Source organism: Numenius arquata, chromosome 1 (assembly GCF_964106895.1).
Source record: "Numenius arquata chromosome 1, bNumArq3.hap1.1, whole genome shotgun sequence".
Lineage (NCBI taxonomy): Eukaryota > Metazoa > Chordata > Aves > Charadriiformes > Scolopacidae > Numenius > Numenius arquata.
The window spans coordinates 133,881,074-133,905,487 of NC_133576.1; the positions used below are offsets into that span (position 1 = coordinate 133,881,074).

The 24,414-nt window shown below is 38.3% G+C and overlaps 1 protein-coding gene across 7 annotated transcripts in view; it reads right to left on the reverse strand.

The window, feature by feature from the left end:
- Window positions 1-24,414, reverse strand: part of DLG2 (discs large MAGUK scaffold protein 2) — a 673,276-nt gene that overhangs the window by 419,926 nt on the left and 228,936 nt on the right. For all 7 annotated transcript variants that reach the window (XM_074147594.1, XM_074147586.1, XM_074147578.1 and 4 more), the window contains one exon: window positions 9,504-9,557. In XM_074147594.1, the coding sequence (XP_074003695.1) occupies window positions 9,504-9,557 (54 nt within the window). The remainder of the gene's footprint in view (window positions 1-9,503; window positions 9,558-24,414) is intronic.

The following is a 24,414-nucleotide window of genomic DNA, read 5'->3' on the forward strand; positions in this document are numbered from 1 at the left end:
TTGCCAAAATCCAATAAAGTGAAGTTTTCTGCCTACCTAACATCAAACATCGCATATTCAGCACACATAATTTATGACTAAAAAGAATCTGAAATCTTAAACTATTGCCATCTTTATGCAGAACAATTTACAGGCACAAATCACTCGACAGCTGATGGAATATGTTAATGTAAGATACAAAAAAAAATGCACTTCAGTTGTCACTTCTTTTTATTAATAACCTCCACAAAGTAGAAATTTATCTCATGTAGGCATCTTTACTTTCTATTACCCTCAAACTAAGTCAATCTTCTATAGAAAATTATGAGAGCTAGGATTTTTAAGATCATGAAAACAGATATTATCTGTGGTATATTTGGGTTAGCTACTATATGCAGAAAGCCAGGTCATCCAAACACTGATTAAAAATATAATTTTCTATTGAGGCTGATTCACCAGATCACTGCATTAAAAGTAGCATGGGGTTTTATTATGTAAAATGTGGATTAGAAATGAGTCACATTCCAAAACAGTCAACACTCACAAACTGCAACAGCAGGGACTTTGCTTCAGAACATTTCCTGAAACTGTGCTGAAGGTGTGTTAGTTTTACAGCATGGATCAGCTAATCCCTGGCTAATGATGGGGGGAAATGAGAGAGAATTTATATGGTTAATTTTGCATTTTTATTAAAGCAAAATGGCGTTCATTCAGATTTATTTGTATTGCTGTATGAAATGAGTAGGAACACACTGCGGCTATTCTAAAATTTTAAAAAAGTTAACATAAATAATGTGAAAAACCCCTCCTATAAAACCTGCAGTTGATAATGTTAAGAGCAATACATAAAAGATTGTAAGAGAAGGAAATCTTTCTATCCAATATTATTACGCATGTAGTGTTTTGTACTGCTAGGACAACAACCACCTTGCCTTGGCTGAACTTTAAGAGGTAGTTTGCAAAGCAAAAAAATTGATCAACTGTATACATAAAAAATAAATATCCTTAAAATTACAAAGAAGGGTTCTCATAAAATAAATTTCAGTGTATCTCATCCTAGAGGACTGAAGCATCATAGAAATTAAGCCCTTCTATTTCCAGGAAGACATGAAACCAGTATTTTCCTTTTCCACTTTTCATCAAAATTAGTTTTCTCTTCAATACCAAGCAGTTACTTTCTCTTTACTTCTTAGGTTATCCAAGGTCAAAAGAATATGTCTGTCTCTGACAACAGCACTCTAAATTTTGCCTAACTGATGTCTGAAGTCCTCCAAACGAAGTCTTATGGAATGGGGAAGCTCTTTCATCCTTTGTATAATTAAAACTATTAAGATAATGACATCTGTGCTAACTCTTCTTTCACTTTTGAAAACAGCTTTCAGTTAAGTTCTACACCTTTCTCATACAGTGAAATCTACCTACAAGTGCCATTGTCTCAAAGCACAAAGAAATTAAGATAAGTAATTATTCACTTGTACTCTTTTTGCTATGTTTCCTAATTCAGTTCAGAATTGCAACTTCATGACAAAGTAATCAGAATAAAGCTATTGCCTTGGAAAAATAGTCTAGTGTACTTGAAGAGCTTTATCAACATTTTAATTTTGTATCCCAATTAAGCTTTTTATGCAAAAGAATAAAAACTAAAATGAACAGAAATATTTGTGGAAGACAACGGGTTTGATGGCTTAAGACTATGGATTATATTATTAAAGCATATTTTCAAGAGTCTATGTTAGCTGCTGGATCCTTGCAAACCCACAGATCCTACTGATTTTAGCTTACTGCTACAAAATCCAGTAATGTTAACTGTGGGTCTGTAGTGCAATATATCAAAAATGACACAAAAGCTAATTCAAGGCTAGGAAGAGCAAGACAAAACCAAAATCAAACTACATTTACTTTAGGTCAGTTCGGGCCATGCGATTCTAGGCTGACTCAAATCTCAAAGTGCTTCAAACAACTCTAACAAACATGCTCTGCATCCTGCAGCACATAACAACAACCTCATGGACAAATTATCTTACACGAATTAAAAACGAAGTATAGCTGGGTGTAGAGGAGTAGTATGTACACACACTGCCACACCCACAAAAGTAGATATGATTTTTCTCATAGTAATAAAAATAACTGGTAGAGTAGTGCTTTGGTGGCTTCCCCACAGTAGAGGGTACAAGGAGAAGAGTGGCCCAACAGGAACAGACTTTGCAAAAGCAAAGCACGGTACCTCTTTCAGGGAGTTTATTTCAGTGCCACCCAAAGGACCGACTGCCTGACAGTGGGTAGAAGGTATACAGAAGCCTGCTGTCAGGTTTCATTTTTTGTCAGAAAATCTGCTTCATAAGCTCAAGTGTGCGAACTAAAGACTGGTAAACAAAGGGAATTTGCTTCTCAAGCACAACCATCATCTGGACTAAAATGCTAAATACATGTACTCTAAGGAGTCCAAATCCAAAAAGTATGAGGCATTTTCTCTGCTGGGTCCACCTGAAGCAGAGGGACACAGACAAGGGTATGATGTGCTCTCTTTACAGTTCAATAAGCTCCTCTCTCCCATTTTGCTAATGAAAGTGTTTCAATCAAATGTCTATAGAAAGAACTTCTTGATTGAATCTAAAGGCCAGGGTTATTCACTGGCAATTGAAAATGGAAAGTATTATAATGTTGCAGAGTAGAAGTGTGAAGGAGTAATTAGATATGTGACCAAGGGATGCTTTTACTTTTTGGATTGACAGGATGTTGATATTTCTACCTACATCCAGACACAATGAATGTTTTCTTCTGACATCTTATGTAATGTGATACGTAGCACTCAAATATGCAAAGTAGTGCTCATTCCTGAGGAATATAAGAGAAATGCCCCCAAATCTTGAAGTTATTTTACTTTAAAAAGTTGCTTTTTCCCCTAGTTAAAAATTCTGTCTTTGATGATGCTTAAATATTCAAAATTGCATCCAGAATCTAAAAGAGAAACCCAATAAAACCAATTACATTTTTACCTCAAAATCACTCTGGCCCCTTTTGTAAAAATGTTTCTTTCTAAAACAGTATATTTTAAATGAAAAGGTTTCAAATATATTGATTTTCCAGTAGAAAAGCAATGGATATGAAACAGAGGCAAAATAAATCAGATTCGTAAGATCCATTCTGTATTTCTGCCTTGGGTTTTGAACAGCAGCAACATATTTTTCTGCTTTCCCTCATACTAAAATCCATTTAAGTCATCAGATGGCAGGATGAAGATTTTTCTATTTTTGCATGTTTATGGGGCTTGGTTTTATGTTAGTTCATTAGTCTTGTGTTATGTAGCACCTTTTTCACTAATGATCTCAAAATATTTTATAAACACGAGTTAAATCAATCTTGTCAATACTCCTGTTATGAATGAAAAAATCTCTTATGCCACTGCAGAAACGATGCCATGCAGAACACAGCAGTGATTGTCAGGGCAAACAACATTGCTGTGATACAATTCAAGGGCCAAAACAGGGAAGCCAAGCCAAGGCAGCTTTTAAAAACTAGCACAGAGCTCTACCAGATTTAGCTTTTCCATTGTAATCCACATTAACTGACAGACTGAAAGATGAGTATAAACAACAACCAAACAAAACTGGTGTTTAACAATCTGGAAAACACAAGAGTCATTCGAGATAATAAGATGTGCAATCTGACTTTCAAGACTATGATCAAACTAATTAAGAAAGAAGCAACACATTTCTTCTGAAGAGAAGTCAATCAGTAGATACACATGCTTATATGTCGACATTTTTATATATTTTAATGCACTCATTAATAAAAAAAATCCCAACTCTGAGAGCCCCCTACTTCTGTGAAAATTTAGATCCTACCTTTTTTAATCCCCTATTACCACTGTCTTCAAAAATTTGCTCATCAGTCATAGTTATATATGAAATTTAATATTCATTATGTAATGCCACATGACTTATGCTTTATTGTAGAAATCTGTAAGGCCACCTCCCTCCTCCAATTAACTTATTTAGGTCTAGGCTGCGCCTACATTCATATTATCCAATAAAAGCCTCTAGACTACTGACTGTCTCAGAAATTTGCAAATCTTCCCCATTCTTTTTAGCATCAGAATAGGATGGGAAGAATTTATTTTGCTTTGTAGCCTTTTTTTAACGCTTTTGTGTACCTCCTTCTAATGTGCTAAATCCAGGTACAATGTCTGACTGGGATGACAGAGAAGGAAAGCTGAAAATTTTCCTAACTTCCCCATTTGTGCATTTGTGCATCACCTTGGCCCCCACACTTCCCTGCACAGGAGCTGTCACAGGGCAACTGCCACACTCTGGAAAGGGACTCAGCTCCCGGTGTCCCTAAGCAGGGATGCATCAACAGAGTCACACAGCCATCTGCATGGCTGAGCTCAGGAAAGTGGAAAACAACCCAAAGATTTGATTACAGCTCATGCAAATATAACCTTAGTCTGAAAATCACTTCTTTAGGAAACAAGTTGACTGTACCTCCACAGAACTCATCATATGCAGCTCAAATAGCAAAGCAAACCAGTAATAAAATAACAGTAACAATAAATTTAATAATAGTAGTAATAATAACATCATCATCAACAACAACAACAATAATAATAATAATAAGGAGAATAATTTGGAAGAACAATAGGGAACTGAAGAAATACAAGGAATTCACTGGCACCAGAAGGAGAATAAAGTATATATTCCTTAGATCTTATCACTGTGACAGGGCAGGGGGAAGAAGGGAACAACCACGGTACTTCAGTGAACTTATATTAATGTTTAGTTGAGGTGAAAGGAAATTGAAATTCCATCATGAAATAAATAGGAAGGTTCCCATCAATTTCAAAAAGTGATGCAGCAAAGCCAGCCGTATAGCGACTTTCAACCTAACTATACAGCATTTTGGAAACTAAAAAAGAAATAAATAAGGCTTACTCTGTGCAACAGAGAAACTGAGATGATTCATATGTTATTAAATTAATGCTTCTCACTATACAAAAAGATCTAAAATTTACAGCCAAAGAATAGAGAACAAACAAACTCCCACAAATGTTTAATTGTGCTTAAAATGCCACGGAATAATTCGTTTTGTACCATCGAAGCTTCCTATCAAATTTATTCCCACATCCAAAGCTTGGCAAGCCAGGTTTCAAGCCACTGAACCTAGAAACAAAGCTAATTAACTGCTTCTTCTGTTATTCGCTGTAGGCCCAAATTATAAGGAATAACATACAGTATAACAGAATAAGGCCTTTTCTTTTATCTCATTCAAGAAAAGAACACTGCTGAAAAACTGTTCCTCACAGGATGACTTTTGTTTTCCAAACTATTGAGTTGAAAGGTTTGAAGAATGTCAACAGTACCAAAAGGTTTAATTACATGAATTTAAATCATTAGAATGTTAATGAGACAAATCACACAGTTTACCAGTTGTATACCAACTGTAAAAAGGAGATTTCTCTCTGGTGGACCAGTGGAAACATCACATTTGAAAATATGTTGTGAATGCCAATCAGTGCTGCGAGGCCCCCTCCCTCTGAAAAGACTCCGGAATTTTTGGAGGAAGAGGACAGGCAGAGCTGTTACTGACATGGAAATGCATTGAAGGTACATTGCGTAAAACAAAACAATGAGACAGGTTTCTTGCGCTGTTGAGCCAACAGCTAAATGAAATTATGGGAAGTTTCCATCCAGTATGTAACAACACTAAAAATAGCCTGATCTTATTTAGGGATAATTTCCACATGGCATAAAATGGATTACTTAACTTTGTTGTGATAAATACAATGAAAATTACAGTTATTGAAGAAAAACATAGATTTTAATAAAATTAATAAATTAATTAAAAGTTTTATATTTTTAAAGGAGCAATTTTTTTTTTGCAAAAACATTAGTGGACGGCATAAACCAGTTGTAATGAAAAGCATCTTAAAAAACCCCAACATTCAGAAATCAAAAACTAATACGTCAAAAATTTTCATGAGATGCATCACTTGAATATATATCCACTTGCCTTTGAATTTTATTTCACAAGTTAATTTAGAAATAGTACTGAGATTAGTGGAATGCATGTTCAAATGAAAGAATTAAAGGACAAGCATCTAAGATCAGAGGAAAAACCGGCTATGAGAAAAAGAACGCGATAATAGGAAATGTGGTCCAACTGGTAAGATTGAATTTCTGCCTGTTCCTCCCATAGGAGGCTCCCTGGACTCCCTGTGTGCTTTGAGGTTTGACAACAGGAGCCGAATAGTAGGGATCTAAGATGACTCTAGCCCTGAAGATCAGCACTTCTGGGTGTTTTAGACACGCTGCTGTTATGAGAGAGGATCAGCTACTCTGTGCTCACTTACATCATGGCTGCTTTTAGCTTTGGAGAAAAAGTATCACAGTTGAAGCTGGTTTCTCTGATCCATAAAGTAATTTGTCCCTATAGTGTCAGATGTTTTTTTGTGATAACTAAGAAAGAATGATACCTTTCAGAAGCTTTAATAACTAGCTAGCTAACTCTAAGGATACTTAAACATTCACCAGAGATGTCCCTAGCCATTTACAATCTTCCTCCAGGCATGTTTTGAAGTCCTGACAGTGCTGAAAAGGCAGGTGCTTGACTCATGTTCAAGTTTCAAAATAATAATTAAATCTAGCTTTCTGTTATCCCTCTGAATGGACCTGTCTGAAAAAAAAATTAAATTTTAGGACATAACTGCTAAATTATATTTCCTGTAAGATAAATGATATTATGATGGCTGCATTATCATACACTTAGTACATCCAGTTTTGGAAGATTTTCATCTGCCTTTCCAAACATTTGAGGCAAAGCGCCACTAACACCCCACAGTTTTATAGGCCTCACACGGTACTATAGGCTGCAGTAGGTCTGACTGGGATGGAGTTAATTTTCTTCCCAGTAGGCTGGATGATGCTACGCTTTGATTTGTGGCTGAAACAATACTGGTAACACACCAAAGTTTTGGCTATTGTTGAAGAGACCTTGCAGAGCATCAAGGCTTTCTCTTTGCCGTTTTGCCCTTTCTCCCCCAACAGCGAGTAGGCAGGGGGTGGGTAAAGCGTTGGGAGGAGACCCAGCCAGGAGAGCTGATCCCAGCTGACCAAAGGGATATTCCATACCGTATGATGTCAGGCTCAGCAGTAAAAAGATGCAGAAGTGGGGACATTCATGGTTATGGTGTTTATCTTCCCAAGTAACACTTGATGAAGCCCTGCTTTCCAGAAAGTGGCTAAAAATCTGCCTGCTGATGGGAAGTAGTAAATGAATTCCTTATTCTGCTTTGCCTGCATGTGCAGCTGTTGCTTTCCCTATTTAACTGTCAGTACCCCAATACACAACTCTTCTTGCCTTTCTTCTATTTTCTCACTGAACCACAGGAAAGGGGAGTGAGAAGAGCGTTTGGCTACTGGCCAGAGTCAACCCACCAGAAGCTGTCTGTAAACCTGTTTTTGAAAGGTTCACTGGGCCAGGAGAGGATGAACACACAAGCAAACATGGATCTGGCCCAGTGACTGCAGCCCCTTCCTAGCAGAGGAAATACCATAAAATGACACCAAACCAAACCAAACTAGCCCTGGGAGCTGGAAGGAAAACACAGCTCTCCCAGCCTACTCTCCCAAATATTAGGTTGGAGGAAAAGGTTGTTTGTCCATATGTTTGTCTGTCTATCTCATTTTGGAGAATGTTCAAACATATAAATCCTAATCATGAAGAAATGCCTATTTTTAAAGCAAAGACCTTATGTCATGTGGGGCACTATGTTGGCCTGGGCTCAGCAGATACGCTTCACCTTGACATCTCTTACTGGCTAGTCTAAATTAGTCCTTTTTTTGGTAGTACTGCTGTGTCCCATATCTAAGGGACATAACTCTTCCCATGCACCAGGTAAGAGCAAGGTGACTAATTCACAATTGTCTATTTTTACAACAAGCACCTTCTGTTTATTTATCTAGTTCACATCATGCATCAGAGACTGAAACAGCCCACAGGCACTTTTCAGTCTACTGTCAATATTTCTCTTGAATGTGTTTGGTCATTTGTCTTTTTTTTTTTTTTAAGAGAAAGGAACACTAGTATAAAAAGTGGTATGAAAGTGTATAGGTATTGACAGACTGTGTTATGGGAATAAATCATATTGATTGAACATCTTGCCACTAGTGCAACTGCATCTGTATTTAGGAATTCTAACACCGTAGCTGCAGAGTATCCTGGGCACAGGTTCAGCACTGGAAATGAGAACTGAGGCTCACAATGTCCCTCCTGGTAGACCTAGAGAACACTGAGTGTAAAATGTCTCATTAAAACAGAAGAAAAGCCAGACCTATTGAAAGTGAGAACAGAGCAGATGGTTCTGATGTTACGAAGCAAAACTGAGACTTAGAAATGATAGGAAGCCTTTTAAGAAAGCCCGAATGCAAATGAACAGAGAAATTTTATTTAACTTTTCCATCCTTCCCAATGGTTGAAATTCCCAACAAGGGATTTAATTCTCTTCTGCTTTACAGCAGTGTCATTCTTCTAAATTGCTCTTGGCTGTGATCTTTACATGTGTTCTGCACAATAATTTATAAGTTTTATGAATTGTCAGAAACAAACAAGCTGGCCAGGACAAACCCTATTAAACTTCCTCATCAATAGTCCAGCAATGTGATTGGCGTAGGTGGAGAAATAATTAGGCTCATGCATTGGTATCATAAGAAACAGATGTGGACAAAACATGACAGATGAGAGACATTAATTAAGAGCTTTAAAAAGATAACTAAGAGTATGCAAGGACAAAGATTAGATACTGGCTGGCTAGCTTTGTACTACTTGCTTTTCTTGCCTCCAATCATTTAAGCCTGTTACTCTATTATATATTCACTTTGTCTTTCTCTGTGTCCTTTATCTTCAACTATAGTTGTTTTTACAGTCTCAAATGACACTGATATCAAATGCTTGTCGAAAAGCAGATCTTTTAAACGCTAATAAAAACATGCATTTATTTTAGGGTAAAACAAATTTTTCTAGAAGTCATAAAAATGAAGAGACATTAATAAGAAAACATGAAGTCATCTAGTTTGTGCTGTAATTTATCATGAACAGCTTTCATCTGCAAAAGGAATATAGACAGACGAAGAGCTGTTTACACCATTCTAATATTACAGTATGCACCTAGAAATCTTAATAAGCAAGGAAGGAGCATGCTGCTCTAAAAGGAAATATTCATACTTTATGTCACTGGTAAAGAGGAAAGGCTTAACGAAATTACAGGTTTTTTTTTAAAGAAAGGCTAGTTTTAGTAAGTTACAGTTTATGTGTTGAAGTCTAAACTGCAAATTATGTGTATATAATATGCTATAATTCACCTGAGTGCAATTATCATTCCTGATTTCTTCTTCTAGAAAAGATGAACCGTGTAACTGTAAAAGAGATGATTAATTGTAAGATTTGTTTATAACTTCTATGCAATACTGAATAGAATTTCTGTAAGAAAATAAACAAATTCCATATATTATTAAAATAATAATACTTACATAAGGGATTGTGTCCAAGGTGTCTGTGTTGACAATTATAGGGGCAGGGCTTGCCTGAAAGGGGGAAAAAAGAGAAATTTAAAAATATGAAATTCATAAATATTGAAATGCTCATAATGATACATTGAATTAAAAGTCTAAAAGCCTGTCTTCCCATTGAATTCACATCATACAACAGTACATAACGCTGGGTACTGTTCAATCAATTAAGGATGAAGGAAATAGATTCTCAGCCTCCAAATCAGAGCTCACTGTGGTCTGTCTTTTCAATTTCATTAGGCTTTGGATCACATCCTGAATATATAATAACTAGTCATTCATTTTTTTGCAGAACTATAAGAAACATGATGTGTTCAACTTAACAATTAGGGTACCCTGGGGGAGAGGGTTTCAGTTTCCCTTGCCTTACAAGTCCATTTTTTGTGTTTGAGCAAAACCAAGATGATCTTTACACAGGACAAACATCAACATATTAAGTTTATGCTACTTATCTGTATGCAGTATATGCATATGCACATATACTATGATATTTATGGCAAAGCTATATATTTTGCATAGTTCATATGCACTTAGCTGATGTTCAGTTTGAAATATAGACCCAGTTTAAAAAGATTTGTGAATCTGTAAAGCTACCCAACCTGATCTTTAACTTAGTGATGAAACCCATATTGAGCCTAGTTTCTAGCCACCTGAAATGCCCTAACCTCTGCCTCTTTCCACACTGGGGTTCAGCGGTGGTGACCCAAGGCTGAGCTCCGATTCAACCCAGATGCATTGGACTTTAAAGATCATCTAGTTCCAACCCCCCTGCCATGGGCAGGGACACCTCCCACTAGACCAGGTTGCTCAAAGTCCCATCCAGCCCGGCCTTGAACACTTCCAGGGATGGGGCATCCACAACTTCCCTGGGCAACCTGTTTCAGCGTCTCACCACCCTCACAGGAAAGAATTTCTTCCTAATATCTAATCTAAATCTCCCCTCTTCCAGTTTAAAACTGTCACCCTCATCCTCTCACTACACTCCCTGATATAGAGTCCCTCTCCACTTTTTCTGTAGGCCCCCTTTAGGTACTGGAAGGCTGCTATACAGTCTCCCTGGATCCTCCTCTTCTCCAGGCTGAACAACCCCAGCTCTCTCAGCCTGTCTTCATAGCAGAGGTGTTCCAGCCCTCTGATCATCTTTGTGGCTCAGATGTGGCTCAGATTCTGGAGAAAACTATAGAGCTGTGAGAAAGTGTAGAGCAGAGCCACGCACCATAAGTAAAATATCAGACAGAGGCAGGACTGCTGAGATGGGACTGATAATAGCTCAAGGATTCAGGAGGAGAAGGATCAACATGTAGTCAGTATAGTACAAAAAGTGATGGAGGGTGCCTCTTCTCTGCCTGACTGATGCCTGCTTGGTCAGCAAAGACTCTTCAGGCATTGTTTTGGGCTGATGAACACACTAATGCTTAGTGTAGTAGCTCATTTGTTCTATTTATCTACGTTGTATGATAGCCAATGACTGACTGACTGACTGTACTTCAAAGTTCTATAGACTTCAGAGTCTCTTTGTGCATGGCAGGGATGATTGCAGCACTACTGAAAACACTAATCATGTTTCTATCGTGAAATATTCACTGCAGGATTTCAAAACCTAAGTAACATAACCTGAATTAAGAATGTAACATTAGTGCAGCAATTTGAATGCTTTAAGAATATCACAGTTTCTTTCCAATTTTGGTGTAGTGATTGTAAGATAATTCTGTGTTCAGAGAAATTGGATGTTACTGCACAACAGCTACAGATGAACAATGCTGGTATTTCTATAAAATTGTGTATAAAAAACCAAAAATGAAATGCATACAATTTATTGTGTACACATTTCATCACAACTATCAGTTATCATAGTTATCATAGTTATCATAGTAAGGTACAGTTTAATATTAAAATGCTTAGTATCTGAAAAGATATTATACACCCATACCCATTTATTCCCTATAATTCCCATTTTGCCCTATAATACCGGACACTTTGGAGTGATAGATAAAAGCTAAAGGCCATTTGATTAGAATATTTTCAGCTTTCGGCATATGGAATTATTTATAACTGTATTATCACTGAAGGTTAAAAAAGGATTTCCTTTTTAGATTCATAGTTTTTAATGAATATTTAGCTTCATACACTTAAAGCTTTTTACAGGAAGAAAACAAATATTTTTTTTACAGTATTCTGTTGTCTCTACCAAATTTTGCCTTTCATTGATTTTACCTTCTTTTATTTTTTGTATATTGTGAGAAGGTCTAGTACCAAATATAAATTTTGCAATCTTCAGAATGAAAGCATCTTTCCACTGTTTTAAAAAAAATTCCTACTGAAATAAAAAACATCTTTCAGCAGTCATTTTCCAAAGCACTCTCATATTATCACCAATCGCTTCTAACTCATTGGGGAACAAAGCCTTACACCTGTATCAGATTTTCCTGAAGTAAAGCTAAAGAGATTTCTCAATCAGAAACTAGTAATTGTGGGAACACTATCAAAAATAATATTTAGGGGACTTGGAATTTCTTTTGAAATCTCAGTTACGCCTTTACTTTCTCAACCAAGCACAAGCAAAACCTTCATGTCCACGCTATAAGTTGTATTTGCTTTCAGAAGGACTTTGACAGCCTCACAGGACACCTGTTACAGTGCTGTGTCATCATCACTGAGAAAAGTTTTCTCTTATATCTAATCAGAATTTCCCTTAATGCAACTTGTGTGTATCACCTCGTATTTCTTCTGTGCATCTCTGAGAGGAGTTTGACTTTGCTGTCTAACCATTCCTTAGATGGCTGAAGACAGCAGTTAGATACTTTCCACAGCCTCTTCTTCTCCAGGCTGAACAAACTGAGCTCTCCCAGCCTTTTCTTCTATGTTCTGTGCACCAGACCCCACACTGGTTTATGCGCCACCATCTTGGTTATCCTCCACCCCACACACTTTGGCATACTGGGGAACCTAGAACTAGACAGAGTACTCCTGATGCAGTCTCACAGCTGATGAGGAAATGTCCCTCAAACTGCTGCCTAGGCTGTTATTGGTGCAGCCCAGTTTTCTATTAGCCTTCACCATTGCAAGGGCACGTGGTTGACTCAGGTGCAACATGTTCTCCCCTCTGCAAAGCTCCCGCTGAGCTGGACTGTGCCTAGCTGGGACTGCTGCAATTTTTATTCTGTCCAGGTGCAAGAATTCCTGCCTGTTGTCACTGAACTTCAGAGGTTCCTCTCAGCCCATTTCTCCTGCCTATTGAGATCCCTCTGAACGGCAACTGTCATCATCTGCTCTGCCCAGTCTGCTGTTATCTAAAACCTTGCTGAGAGTGCACTCTATCTAATAATTCTGGTTATTAACGAAGATGACAAACAGCATTAGCACCAGTATCAACTCTGTAGAAATCCCACAAGTAATTTGCCATCAGTTACTGGACTTTGAATTGCTGACCATTACTCTTTGTTTCTAGTGGTCTAGCAAGTGTCCCACTTATCTTCTAGGACATCCATCCATTCACTGTCTCTGTCATTTGACTAACAGACTGAGAATGTGTGCTGAAAGCCTTGCTAAAATCAAGGCAAATGGCACCTACTGGTTTCCCCTCATCCACAGAGCTAGTCATCCCATCACAGAAAGCTGTCAGGTTGGCAAGGCACAATATACCCTTTTTAAATTGATCTGCCTCTTTGTAATCACCTCCCTCTGTCCTTCATGAGCCTTGACTAGTCCTCCTGGAGACACCCACCAGGATGTTTCAATTTCTTAGCCTCCTACCTAATTCTAACCTCCAGGTTCTCACTTGGCCCATCACCCATTCCACAGCAAAAGTCTGAGCATTTCAGCTGCTCCTTTGAATAGTGTGATCCTTCCCTGCCTAGCCTTCCTACGGAGCTTGTAAAGAATCGGCTTTCAAGCACAAATACCTTTCAGGGTTCATTTTAACACAGCACTTACTGTATTCTTTACTGATTGGAAGAGTTGAACTTCAACTATCAAACCGATGGTTTGCTGCTACTGAGGTATTCATCCTGATCAGACAGATGAGCACGAAAAAGTTCACAGAGCAATAGTTTCAGATTGATATAGCGACTATAACCATTCACTCACAACTAAGATCATCAGTGCATTTCCCTTTTCCATTCCTCCCGTTCCTATCTGTGCATGCGTACGTGTGCGTGCATGTGTGGGACAGTGAGTCTGTGTGGTGATTTGTGTTTTGTTTTTTTTTTTTTACTGGGAAAATGGATTTATTACAAGCATTTTGCTTGTCTCTCTAACATATGGTAATTTGAAGAACACTGACATCCTGAGCTACAACATTGCATTTAAGTGCAGGAAATGGAGCTGATTTTGTTAGTTGTGTCCAGTTTGCAGCTCATGCTTTAAAGAAAAGTCGGAGGCTTTAATCATGCAGAGTTGAGAAGACAGTTTGCAACCACTGTAGATAACCCTAAATATAGTGGTCGCCATGAAGTACACAATAGCATCAAAATAGTCCTGTAATCACAGTGAAGTTACTCAAGGGATAGGTCAAGAGAAGATCAGCAGCAACAGCGAGTCAGAAGAATTTTACCTTCCAGGATGATGTGCCTATATCTATTCTGACTTAAAACCACCTCACATGCACTGATTCACCAAATTCTCAAAAAAGATGCCCAGATATCTGCGCACTTCTTATAGAGAACACTGACAAATTTGTCATAACAGTTCATCAGCTCATCAAGAATACTTCCAATTGTGCATAAATTAACAAAAACACACACACAAAAAAATCTAGAGTCTCTTAAGAATCTCTGTCTACTGCACCGTGTCTTTGAACCAGCACTGCCTCTTATTTGTCACACCCTATATACCCCCACATATATAAACTATCTAAGTTTGAGACTGCAGGAGAACAAGAAATGGCTTTCTGGAAGACAAAGATAATGACTTTATTACTATCTCTGCCCTTTGACCTGCTCCACAGTCTTAAACAAGACATTCAGTTACTCTTTACCTAGCTTTTCCCAGCTATAAAACAACTCTAGCAAAACTGGCTTAATTTGGTCAAAGTTTTAAGAGAGATGATGGCTGGCAAGAGCTAAATAATCCATCTGTATGTTGGGAGTTTTAAAATTTTACATGTCTAATTGCCTAACTTGCAGCATGAATTCAAATCAGTAGTAATTAGCTCATGAAAGAGACTGCCTTTTCTTAAGTCTGGTAGCATACAGAGGGCCCCCCGACACTGCAATCAGATTTTAAAGATGGGAAGAGCCTTCATGAACATATTCACAATTCTGCAACCACAAAATAAATCCAAACCAATCACTAAAAGAGGGAATTTTACTGAATGTAGTGGAGTGATTCTGTTTTCCCCATTCCTCATGCACTCTTCTTTCTGTCCTAATCCTTACCTGTACATTAAGTATTATATTATGTGGACAATGTACCATGCGGGCTGTCAGCCTTGTAACTACTGCTCCCTGCACAGACCTTTTTCCTGCCCTTGACTAGAAGCAGCGCTTTCAGCTGAGCCATCTCTGCTTTGAAGAAAAGGCATCACACTGACAGCTGCAGTGACAGATTGGCATAGCTGGAACAAAACTTGAATAGCTTTGGGGGAAAAAAAAGGAGGAAGATTTTTTTTTTTTTCTTCTTTTTAAAGGACTTGTGCACAACAGACTTTGCTTCCACAAATATATATGAGGTTGTTTTGCTTGCAGCGAGTCAGACAGTCTAGTTGCTTTTCCACCAAAAGCACAACTTAAAAGCAAGACACAGCGAAAGCACTTGAAGCCAGCAGAAAGAGAACAAAAAGGCACACGGTCTAGTTCATGAACATTTACTCTGCTACCAAATTCTCTACAAGTGTATGACATGACTCATACCTTTCAGACAAGATGAACTTTCCCCCTACCACAAGCACTAGTATTGTCCTTGTTGACTGGTTTTACTTACAGTATTAACGGTTTTATAGACTATCCATATTATATTGAATTTTATTCTTTTTGGAGCATTCATAACTCCTTGTTTTAACTGTTCCTACTCTGCAGTGCTGTATTCAACACCAGACCATGAAACTACTTGCATAGGTACATGGTAACTATTTTATAAATAATGAGGACAGCACATCATTACTTCTTAACCAGAAAACACTGAAACAAGTATATGATAATTTTGAAACTAGCAACCTATATTTATTCCTAGCTGTGACTTTAATTTGACTGAGAACTCTCAATTGCTTGCTTTCCTGTTAAGGAATCACCACCATTATCTACATTATTACATTTAATCAAACTCAAAACGAAGAGGTGGTGAAATTTACAGTAATACCACAGGGTACGTATTACCATTTTAAAAGTAAGTGGAGTTGTCAGTGGCTTATTACCACCTTTTACAGACACCTGACTCTGTGGACTGTAGGCCAGAGTTAAGGGCTCATCTTTCTAGGCAGCCAGCCCTAAATTCCAGAACACTCTCCGTTGCAGTTTTATTTTAGTTCAAAATGTTAGCATTTTGTGTCTTAATAATATGAAGTGAAGCAGCCACTTTTGTACATGAATAGATCATACTGCATCTCTCAAATATACTAAGCATCAGACTGTTTGAGGCCTTAAGAAGGTAACGCTGAATTCGTTTAAATTAATTTCATATTTTCAAAAGTTTCCTTTCAAAACTGTAAGTAATAGGTCTACATTGAAACACAATGGCAAGAAAGATTAAATAATAATTTAGATGTCAAAACAGTAATTCTCTGGCATGCTATGAGGCCTCAAGATCACAGAACACACAGAACCTTTTGTCGTATTTACCACTGAATTACAAACTGTAAGATTAAGAAGGAGAAAAGTCATTTGCTTGCTATTAAACAGAAAATATAAAAGATAGGGAGCCTCTTTGAACATCTAAAGAATGACTTTTCAGTAAACAATCCTACCTGTACTTAGAGACATAAAACAGAAGTCAAAAGCAGCTTTGCTTGCAGGCTGCAGCTGTCAAGAACAGAAGAAAAATGCCTCAAAAAATCCTCGAGACCTTTCCCTACATATATAATGCAACCTCATATAAAGCCATTTAATTTAAAGGTAAATAGTGCTTTTCAAAGACAGTGGCTTTATTTTGGGTCTTGGGGTTTTGAGTTGGTTTTTACTTAATCTGTAGGAATAATTTCCTATTATAAATTGTCTTAGCTGTGGCATTATTTAAACAGAAAAGAATTTAGAGCTAAGGAAAACCCAACACTTCTGTGTGGATCCACAGGCTGCGAGGGGGAATGGCAAGAAAGCATCTACTTTACTGTTGTTGAAGTTTTACCTGTACTGGTATCAGCAGTTTGAATTAGCAATGATTAACATAATGGTAACTTTTTGCCCAATATCAGATCCAGGGAAGGACACACAAATGTCAATGGGAAAAGCTCTATAGAGAATGAGGGATAATTATGGTACATCTGAATTTCCAGTGAAGATATTATTCAACTAAATGTTATTGCACATTAAATTTTGAGGTGATAACCTTCCCATTGCCAGACAGGGTGGATCCATCTGTCTCATTCTAGGATGCCAAATGCCATACTAAGACTCACAGAGGTCCCCTTTTCACATCTCTACTGACTCACAAAAGAAATTGATGCAAAGAATCGTACACCAGTGCTCTAGCTTTGAACAGAAATTTAGGTCTAAATCCTGTTTTAAGATATACCGCTTCAGCACATATTCACGGCCTTCTGAAAATGAATGGGCCATAGCATTCATTTATTACATAGATTTCTGCTCTGATCTCTGATCTGGTCTCCAGCATGCTTCAGAACTTTCCCCAAAGTCCACGCTAAAGCACATCTCTTGAGAAAATGACAGCTTTAACCAATCCAGGCAATGCCAGTTTCTGGTGTGTTCTTAAGTCTGGATATGGAAACTCTAGAATTGAGAACAAAAATAGAAATACATTCCATATGGTCTTTCTATAAGCATGTTATCTTCAAAACTCTGACATCTGATATGTATACTTTTTTAAAAAAGATTTTATATAATTTATAACAATTTTATAAAAACATGAAATATTTGAAAAATTTTGCCACTGCAATCTACATTAATGGAAACATAGACTGCAAAAATGGGAGTTACGCTACTGAATGTTATGCTATATGATGGAGTGATGCTACTGAAAACCTAAGAGCTAAGCTAACTTACTTTATGCTATGAAATTACCAAAACAGGTTACATGTTCCAATTTAAACATTTTGCTACATCTATCAGATCTAAAAATTTCTGAGTGAAAGTCCCTGCATAACCGAAGTTAATGGCAAAACACTGATTTCCTTCAATAGAGTCAAAATTTAAGCTAATATGATTCTACTCAATATTAAGTTTTGTTTTCTGCTTCGTAGGATTTATAGAGTGTGCATGCATTTAGTCAGCAGGTTCATGAAAGCCGTAATAAGCAAAAATAATTTAGAACTAATTGAAAAAATTAATATTCTGCTTTCAGATTTTGTATCTCATTTTTAAATCACATTAGCTAAATACCCAGAAATTAAAAATCCATGAGAAAAAAAAATTGTAACACAAAATGCTTATGTTATCCACAGACTTCTTAACAATGGCAAATGGTGTCACTGGCTTGAGAATTACCATTTTTTCTTAAACATTAACGATTTAAGATTCCCACAGTTTGCCTAAGCATTATCTTCATTAACTACAGATGGGTGCGGGTTTTTTATAAAACAGTGTAAACCTCAAGAAGAGCAGCAGAACAAAAAGAACAGGAAAGTAATCTCAAATACTTGTAAAGTTCTTTAACCTGAAAATATATTGATTTATTGCATTACTCAGGAGTGTAGACTACTTCATACATTTATATAAAAACATTTTTTCACTGCAACTGGGTTTTAACGTTCTACAGAAACAAGACAAGTGTGTATGTATGTATAGAAACAAAGCTGTATACACGTACAAACATGCATATACAGATGTATACACATAAACTCAAACATGGACTAGGACAAAAGCATGGAACCAGTTTTTAGGCATCTTGTTTGACCCAGCTGCACACTACAAGTGCACGGTTCAGCCTTGATATGCACAAAGCAAAAACTCCTTCCAGAGAAAGGAAAACAAAACTAAAGCACAACCACAGACATTCTGTCCCTCCTTTCTCTTCCAAAGTGAAGGCTGAATCACCCAGGGCATGAATTTTACTTTTAATATCATAGCACACCAAGCTCACAAAGGAGTTATCCAGTATCTTATTCTGTTACCTTTTTACAGCTTGAAGTACCTGCAAGTTGAGTGTAACATTTGTTCCTGCACGGAGACTTTTATAACCAGCCTCAAAGCCACAGAAACAAATAGACTAAAAATTACAATGCAGATGAAGACAACAAAAACATTTGAATGTAAAACTAAACATGAAATAGGGAATTTAACAGAATTCACTACTTACTCAAGTGGCTTATCAGAACATAAATTCCAAAGAACCAAACACCTGCTTTCAGGAACTAATCAATTACATCAAGCACTATATAAAGCAGCCCAGAAATAATGGAATCGGTGCCAAAGAGCACTTATCTCTCTTGGCAAGAGCAGAGGAGACCGAGATTTACTGGTGCTACAGCTAAAACTCTCCATGGAGAGGAATAAATAAGAAATACAGACAAAAGGGTCTTTAGAGTTTTAGGAAAGGTTCTCGGGTATAACAGAAGTACCAAGATCACCATTGAACCTCTTTTAGCACTGAAGTCACCAGGAGAAGAGCTGTGGTCCATAAAATGCAGCAACTTAACTCACTGATTCTGTTAAGGATTTGTAGGATGAAAGCTATTTTGCCAAATGCTTTCACTTAATGAATGTATATTTAACAGTGTTTTGGAAGAATTTAAAGAATTAAACTTGATTTTGAATATCTGCAACAAAGTTAAATTGGGCTGTGCTGTAGCAAAGACGGTTGATTTTTATGTCAGTAGAAGTAAACTTCTAACCTAACGTCCTCTGGAAAAGTTTTAATTGATGTCCCAGAGTGTCCCTTTCATGGCCCAGAATCGCTACGTGATGAATAAAATTAACAAAATAATTCCAAATATATCGCTTGCCGACAGCTTGCTTCAAACCCTGAATCATTGCAGGACGACTGCACTCACAGTACGTTATTTCAAATGATAAGAAACATCAGTGGATAAAGTGAAGCTATCCAGGGTTCAGGGCAAATCAGGCATTTTACAAGGTTTTGCCTCATGTGCAATAAAATGCATTTCTCAATGGAGATGTACTGTTACAAAATTACAGGTATTTAGCATTTTACTATAGGGCTTGCCAACCATTTTTAATCTCAGGTTTCTCACTGAAATCCTGCCTAAGAGATTGGGTGCTCTGTAGGTGACTTGCAGGATGATGCATGCTAAAACTGCCACTTTTCCATAATTTTGCAGATTGTAGCACCCTGCAAGAATGTCACAAACTCCTGAGATTAGCAAGGCCTCTCCTCATGAATCCATGTAATACCATCAGGTTTGACTGAAAAGAGAGAATGTTCCCTTTAGGATGATGCAATTTTCTTTAGATTGATAGATGGTGGAAATACAGACGTGCCATTTTCTTGTAGTTCTTAGATTTCCCTCACAATTTAAAAATGTGCACAGAGGAAAAAAAAGCCCTCCTACTTCTAGTCTTTGTATCTTGCTATACCTTAATCTGGCTATATTCAAGCACCCCTTTTAAGGAATACATCCTGCTGAAACATGAAGCTTGTATTATTATTGTATTATTCTGCTTGAAAGGGGGTCCCTCGTGAACCTCTCGAAGTTCAACCAGACCAAGTGCAAGGTCCTGTACCTAGGTCAGGCAATCCCAAACACTAATACAGGCTGGGCGGAGATTAGGGCAAGCCCAGAGGAGAAGGATTTGGGGTGTCGGTAGATAAGAATCTCAACATGAGCTGGCAATGTGCGCTGGCAGCCCAGAAAGCCAACCTTATGCTGGGCTGCACCCCCAGCAGCGTGGCCTGCAGGTCAAGAGAGGTGATTCTGCCCCTCTGCTCTGCTCTGGTGAGACCCCCCCACCCCTGCAGTACTGCACCTAGCTCTGAATTTCCCTGAATGGACTCGATGATCTCAAAGGTCCCTTCCAACCACTAAGATTCTGTGATTCTGTGAATTTCACTGAATTTTTAGAGTTGGAAGGGACCATAAAGATCATCTAGTCCAACTCCCCTGCTGAAGCAGGATTGCCTAGAGCATGTTAGAGCATGTTACTCAGGAATGGGTCCCCCAACATGAGAAGGACATGAACCTGTGGGAGTGAGTCCAGAGGACCACAAAAATAGTGGGCTGGAGCACCTCTCCTATGAGGACAGGCTGAGAGAGTTAGGATTGTTCAGCCGGGAGAAGGGAAAGCTCTGGGGAGACCTTATACTACTTAAAGGGGGCCTACAGGAAAGCTGGAGAGGGGAGTGCACCGATAGGATGAGGAGTAACAGTTTAAAACTGAAAGTGCGGAGATTTCAATTAGATATTAGGAAGAAATTCTTTACGATCAGGGTGGTGAGACACTGGAACAGGTTGCCCAAAAAAGCTGTGGATAGTTTTCAAGGCCAGGCTGGATGGGACTTTGAGCAACCTGGTCTAGTGAGAGGTGTCCCTTCCCATTGCAGGGGGGGTGGAACTCGATGATCTTTATATAGGCCATTCTGTCATTCTACCTGCCTTCCGCCTTGTACTGGGCACACACAGCGAGGTTTTGGTAGCCGGGGGCTCCTCTGTGAGGAGAGGCGGGGGCTGCCCTGTGCCGGACACAGCCGGTTCCAGCCGGTTCCATGCCAGACCCGCCACAGGGCACAGCTGAGCCAATCAGCGAAGCTGGTGGTGCCTCTGAACCACCAATCAGAAGCCAGTTGCAGCTCTGGTAGTCCATGGTGGGGCGGGCAAGGGCCTGAAGGGACTGCAGCCCCCAGGGCCCCTGCGGGAGCAGAAGAAACAAGTAAGAAAGGAAGGAGCGGTGGAAGGAAAGAGTGAGGATCGAGGAGAGGCAGAGAGAAACCACCATGCCCTGACCCCAGCTCTGACCCCCTGTGCTCCCCGCGCCTCACCTGAGGGACTGAGTGTGAGCAGCAATGTAACCAGGGGCAGGAGAGGTGTCTGGAGCGAAGCCGAGCCTGGGAAAGGGGTGTTTTCCCGAAGTGTTAGTTTATCTCCTTTGTCTCTCGATACTTAATCATAAAATGTTTATGTTAATTGTCAGCAAAGTTAAGTTCATAGAATCATAGAATTGTCTAGGTTGGAAGGGACCTTTAAGATCATCTAGTCCAATCATCAACCTAACTGATAAAAAAAAAAACAAAAAAACCCCCACATTACTAAACCATGTCTCTACTATATCAACCTGTCTTTTGAATACCTTCAGGGATGGTGCCTCAACCACCTCCCTGGGCAGCCCATTCCAATGTTTAATAACCCTTTCAGTGTAAAAATGTTTCCTGATATCCAATCTGTACCTCCTCTGGCACAACTTGAGGTCATTTACTCTTGTCCTGTTACTTGTGACTTGGGAGAAGAGACCAATCCCCTCTTATTTACAACCTCCTTTCAGGTAGCTGTAGAGAGCGATAACGTCTCCCCTCAGCCTCCTTTTCTCCAGGCTGAACAGCCCCAGCTCCCTCAGGCTCTCCTCATAAAACTTACTCTCCAGACCCTTCACCAGCTTCGTTGCCCTTCTCTGGACATGCTCCAGCACCTCAATGTCTTTTTTGTGGTAAGGGGCCCAAAACTGGACACAGCACTCGAGGTGGGGGCCTCACCAGTGCTGAGTACAGGGGGAGTTCCGCAAGTCAAGTCTGCTTTGCCTGCAACACATGGCTTCCTCTGAAATTTCACTGTAGAACAGATATTTGTTCGGTATCTTTTATATATTCACCCTATTTTCTGATATATCTACAAATCATGTATCGGAGGTGAAACTGCATCAGCAGAAGAAAGTAAAAGAACAAGGTCTCCAGTTACAAAAGAAAATGTTGACTTGATAGCAGAGACAACAAAGAGAAAGTGGAAGCAGCGCTGCAGACATAAGGAAAGCGAAGTTATTGTGTAAAAATAGAACCACATAAAGTACCAACTGATTATTGTTCATAGAGGAGCTTTCCACAGAGAAGGAAAGCTATATCTTCTCTGCTAACATATAATCTATTAAGATGCTACTGCTGTCAACCTCTTAATTCTTAGAAATAGCATTTACCAAAAAATTTCAAAACAGGAAATCAACACAACATGACAGGTTTGTAGAATAACAAAACCATGTAAAGGGACTGAACTCAAGATGAGTAGTACCAGTGCAATAAAAGCAGCTCTACTATATGTCATCGCTTAAGTAAAGAAAACGCCTGGGGCCAATATAAGTCTGAGAAACACAAACAACGTGACTGGAGGGTACAGCAGAACTGACAGTCTTTCAAAGAACTCGTACAGGACCTTAAAAATACACCTCATTTAAACCACAATTTATAGGCCTAGAAAAAAAAAAGAAGGCAATTCCTGTCATGAAATAATCAAGGAAAGAGCATCCTCGTGAACCTGACAAAATTAGATTAAGGATGCAAACAGGTGTGTGAATTGTAAAAAGACAGACTTAAGACATTATACTAAAAACAAAAGGAAAAAATGTTAAAAAAAATTATTTGATGTTATGAATGATGCTGAGAAACACTTCAAATCAGTAAAATGATACTTTCCTGTTTTTCGACAAATATTTTGCTATTTTTAACATGGGAATATTTTTCAATTTCATGCCAAGGGCAGGCAAACAGATTTTATACACTAATACAACAGTGTGGCAATTTCATCAAACTAGAGTATAATCTCCCTAGAGGAGTGACAGAAGCCCTATTACCTAAAACTCTTTGTATAAACTTAGACTAAGCACTAAAATACAGACTGTAGGCAGTACTCACATTCTAGCAGATGGGCAACATGACCTATGAAGTCTTTCCTCATCTTTACATTTTAACATTCTGTCATTTCTAAACAGTGTTGTTTTGGCTGGAAGTGGATGCAGAAACACTGAGTAAAAAATTATTATCTCAAACTGAATTAAAATAGATGGGGGCAATTTTAACAGTGACTTATCTAGCAGCAAGATGGCATTTTTATTTATGAGGCAGTCACAAAAAGTAACACAAGGCACAACTTTGAAATATGATTATTCGTAGATTATAGGATGTCTTTTAGTAACTGATTTCAAGACATATTTTCTGCTGTGTAAGACACAAAAATCTAGGATGCTACTTTTCATATACATTAATAACAGTGACCTGGACAGTACTGGGAGAGTTCTGCACTTTCAGGATTTACCGTGTGAATGTGTATATCTAAAAGCAACTTACCCCACAAAGTGAAACAACCTTCCTTGTACACAGAGACAACATTGACCTCTCACTGTCACTGTACTGAACAATAAATGTAACAGAGACATAAAACGTAAAAACTGTCAGAACTGATCTACCAAGATTGAGAAGATGGGTTGCAAATCAGTTAGAGGAGCTTCATATGTCACAATAACCTTTCATACATTTACATGATCCCCCAAAACACTGAAACATTAAATGGTTCATAACATCAAGGCAGCCTCTTCCTATAATAATAAAAATAATAACAACAATAATAATCAGCTCCTGGATGTCTGTCTCTGATATGATGGTGTTTTGTTTCTCTGTTTTTAATGGAAAAGCTCCAAGAGAGGGCTTTCAGAAACAAGCTTTGATTACTGCTAGGAAGGAAAAAGAACGCATTTCCTGACAAAGAATTAGCAGTGGAAGTTATACACTACACATCAGGTGATAAGAAACAACACCTGGAAAAGGACTAAGCATAGCATCTAGAAACACAAAAAGGAGTTGGCTGCTTAAGGCAGGATGTAGGTAGAATATAGGC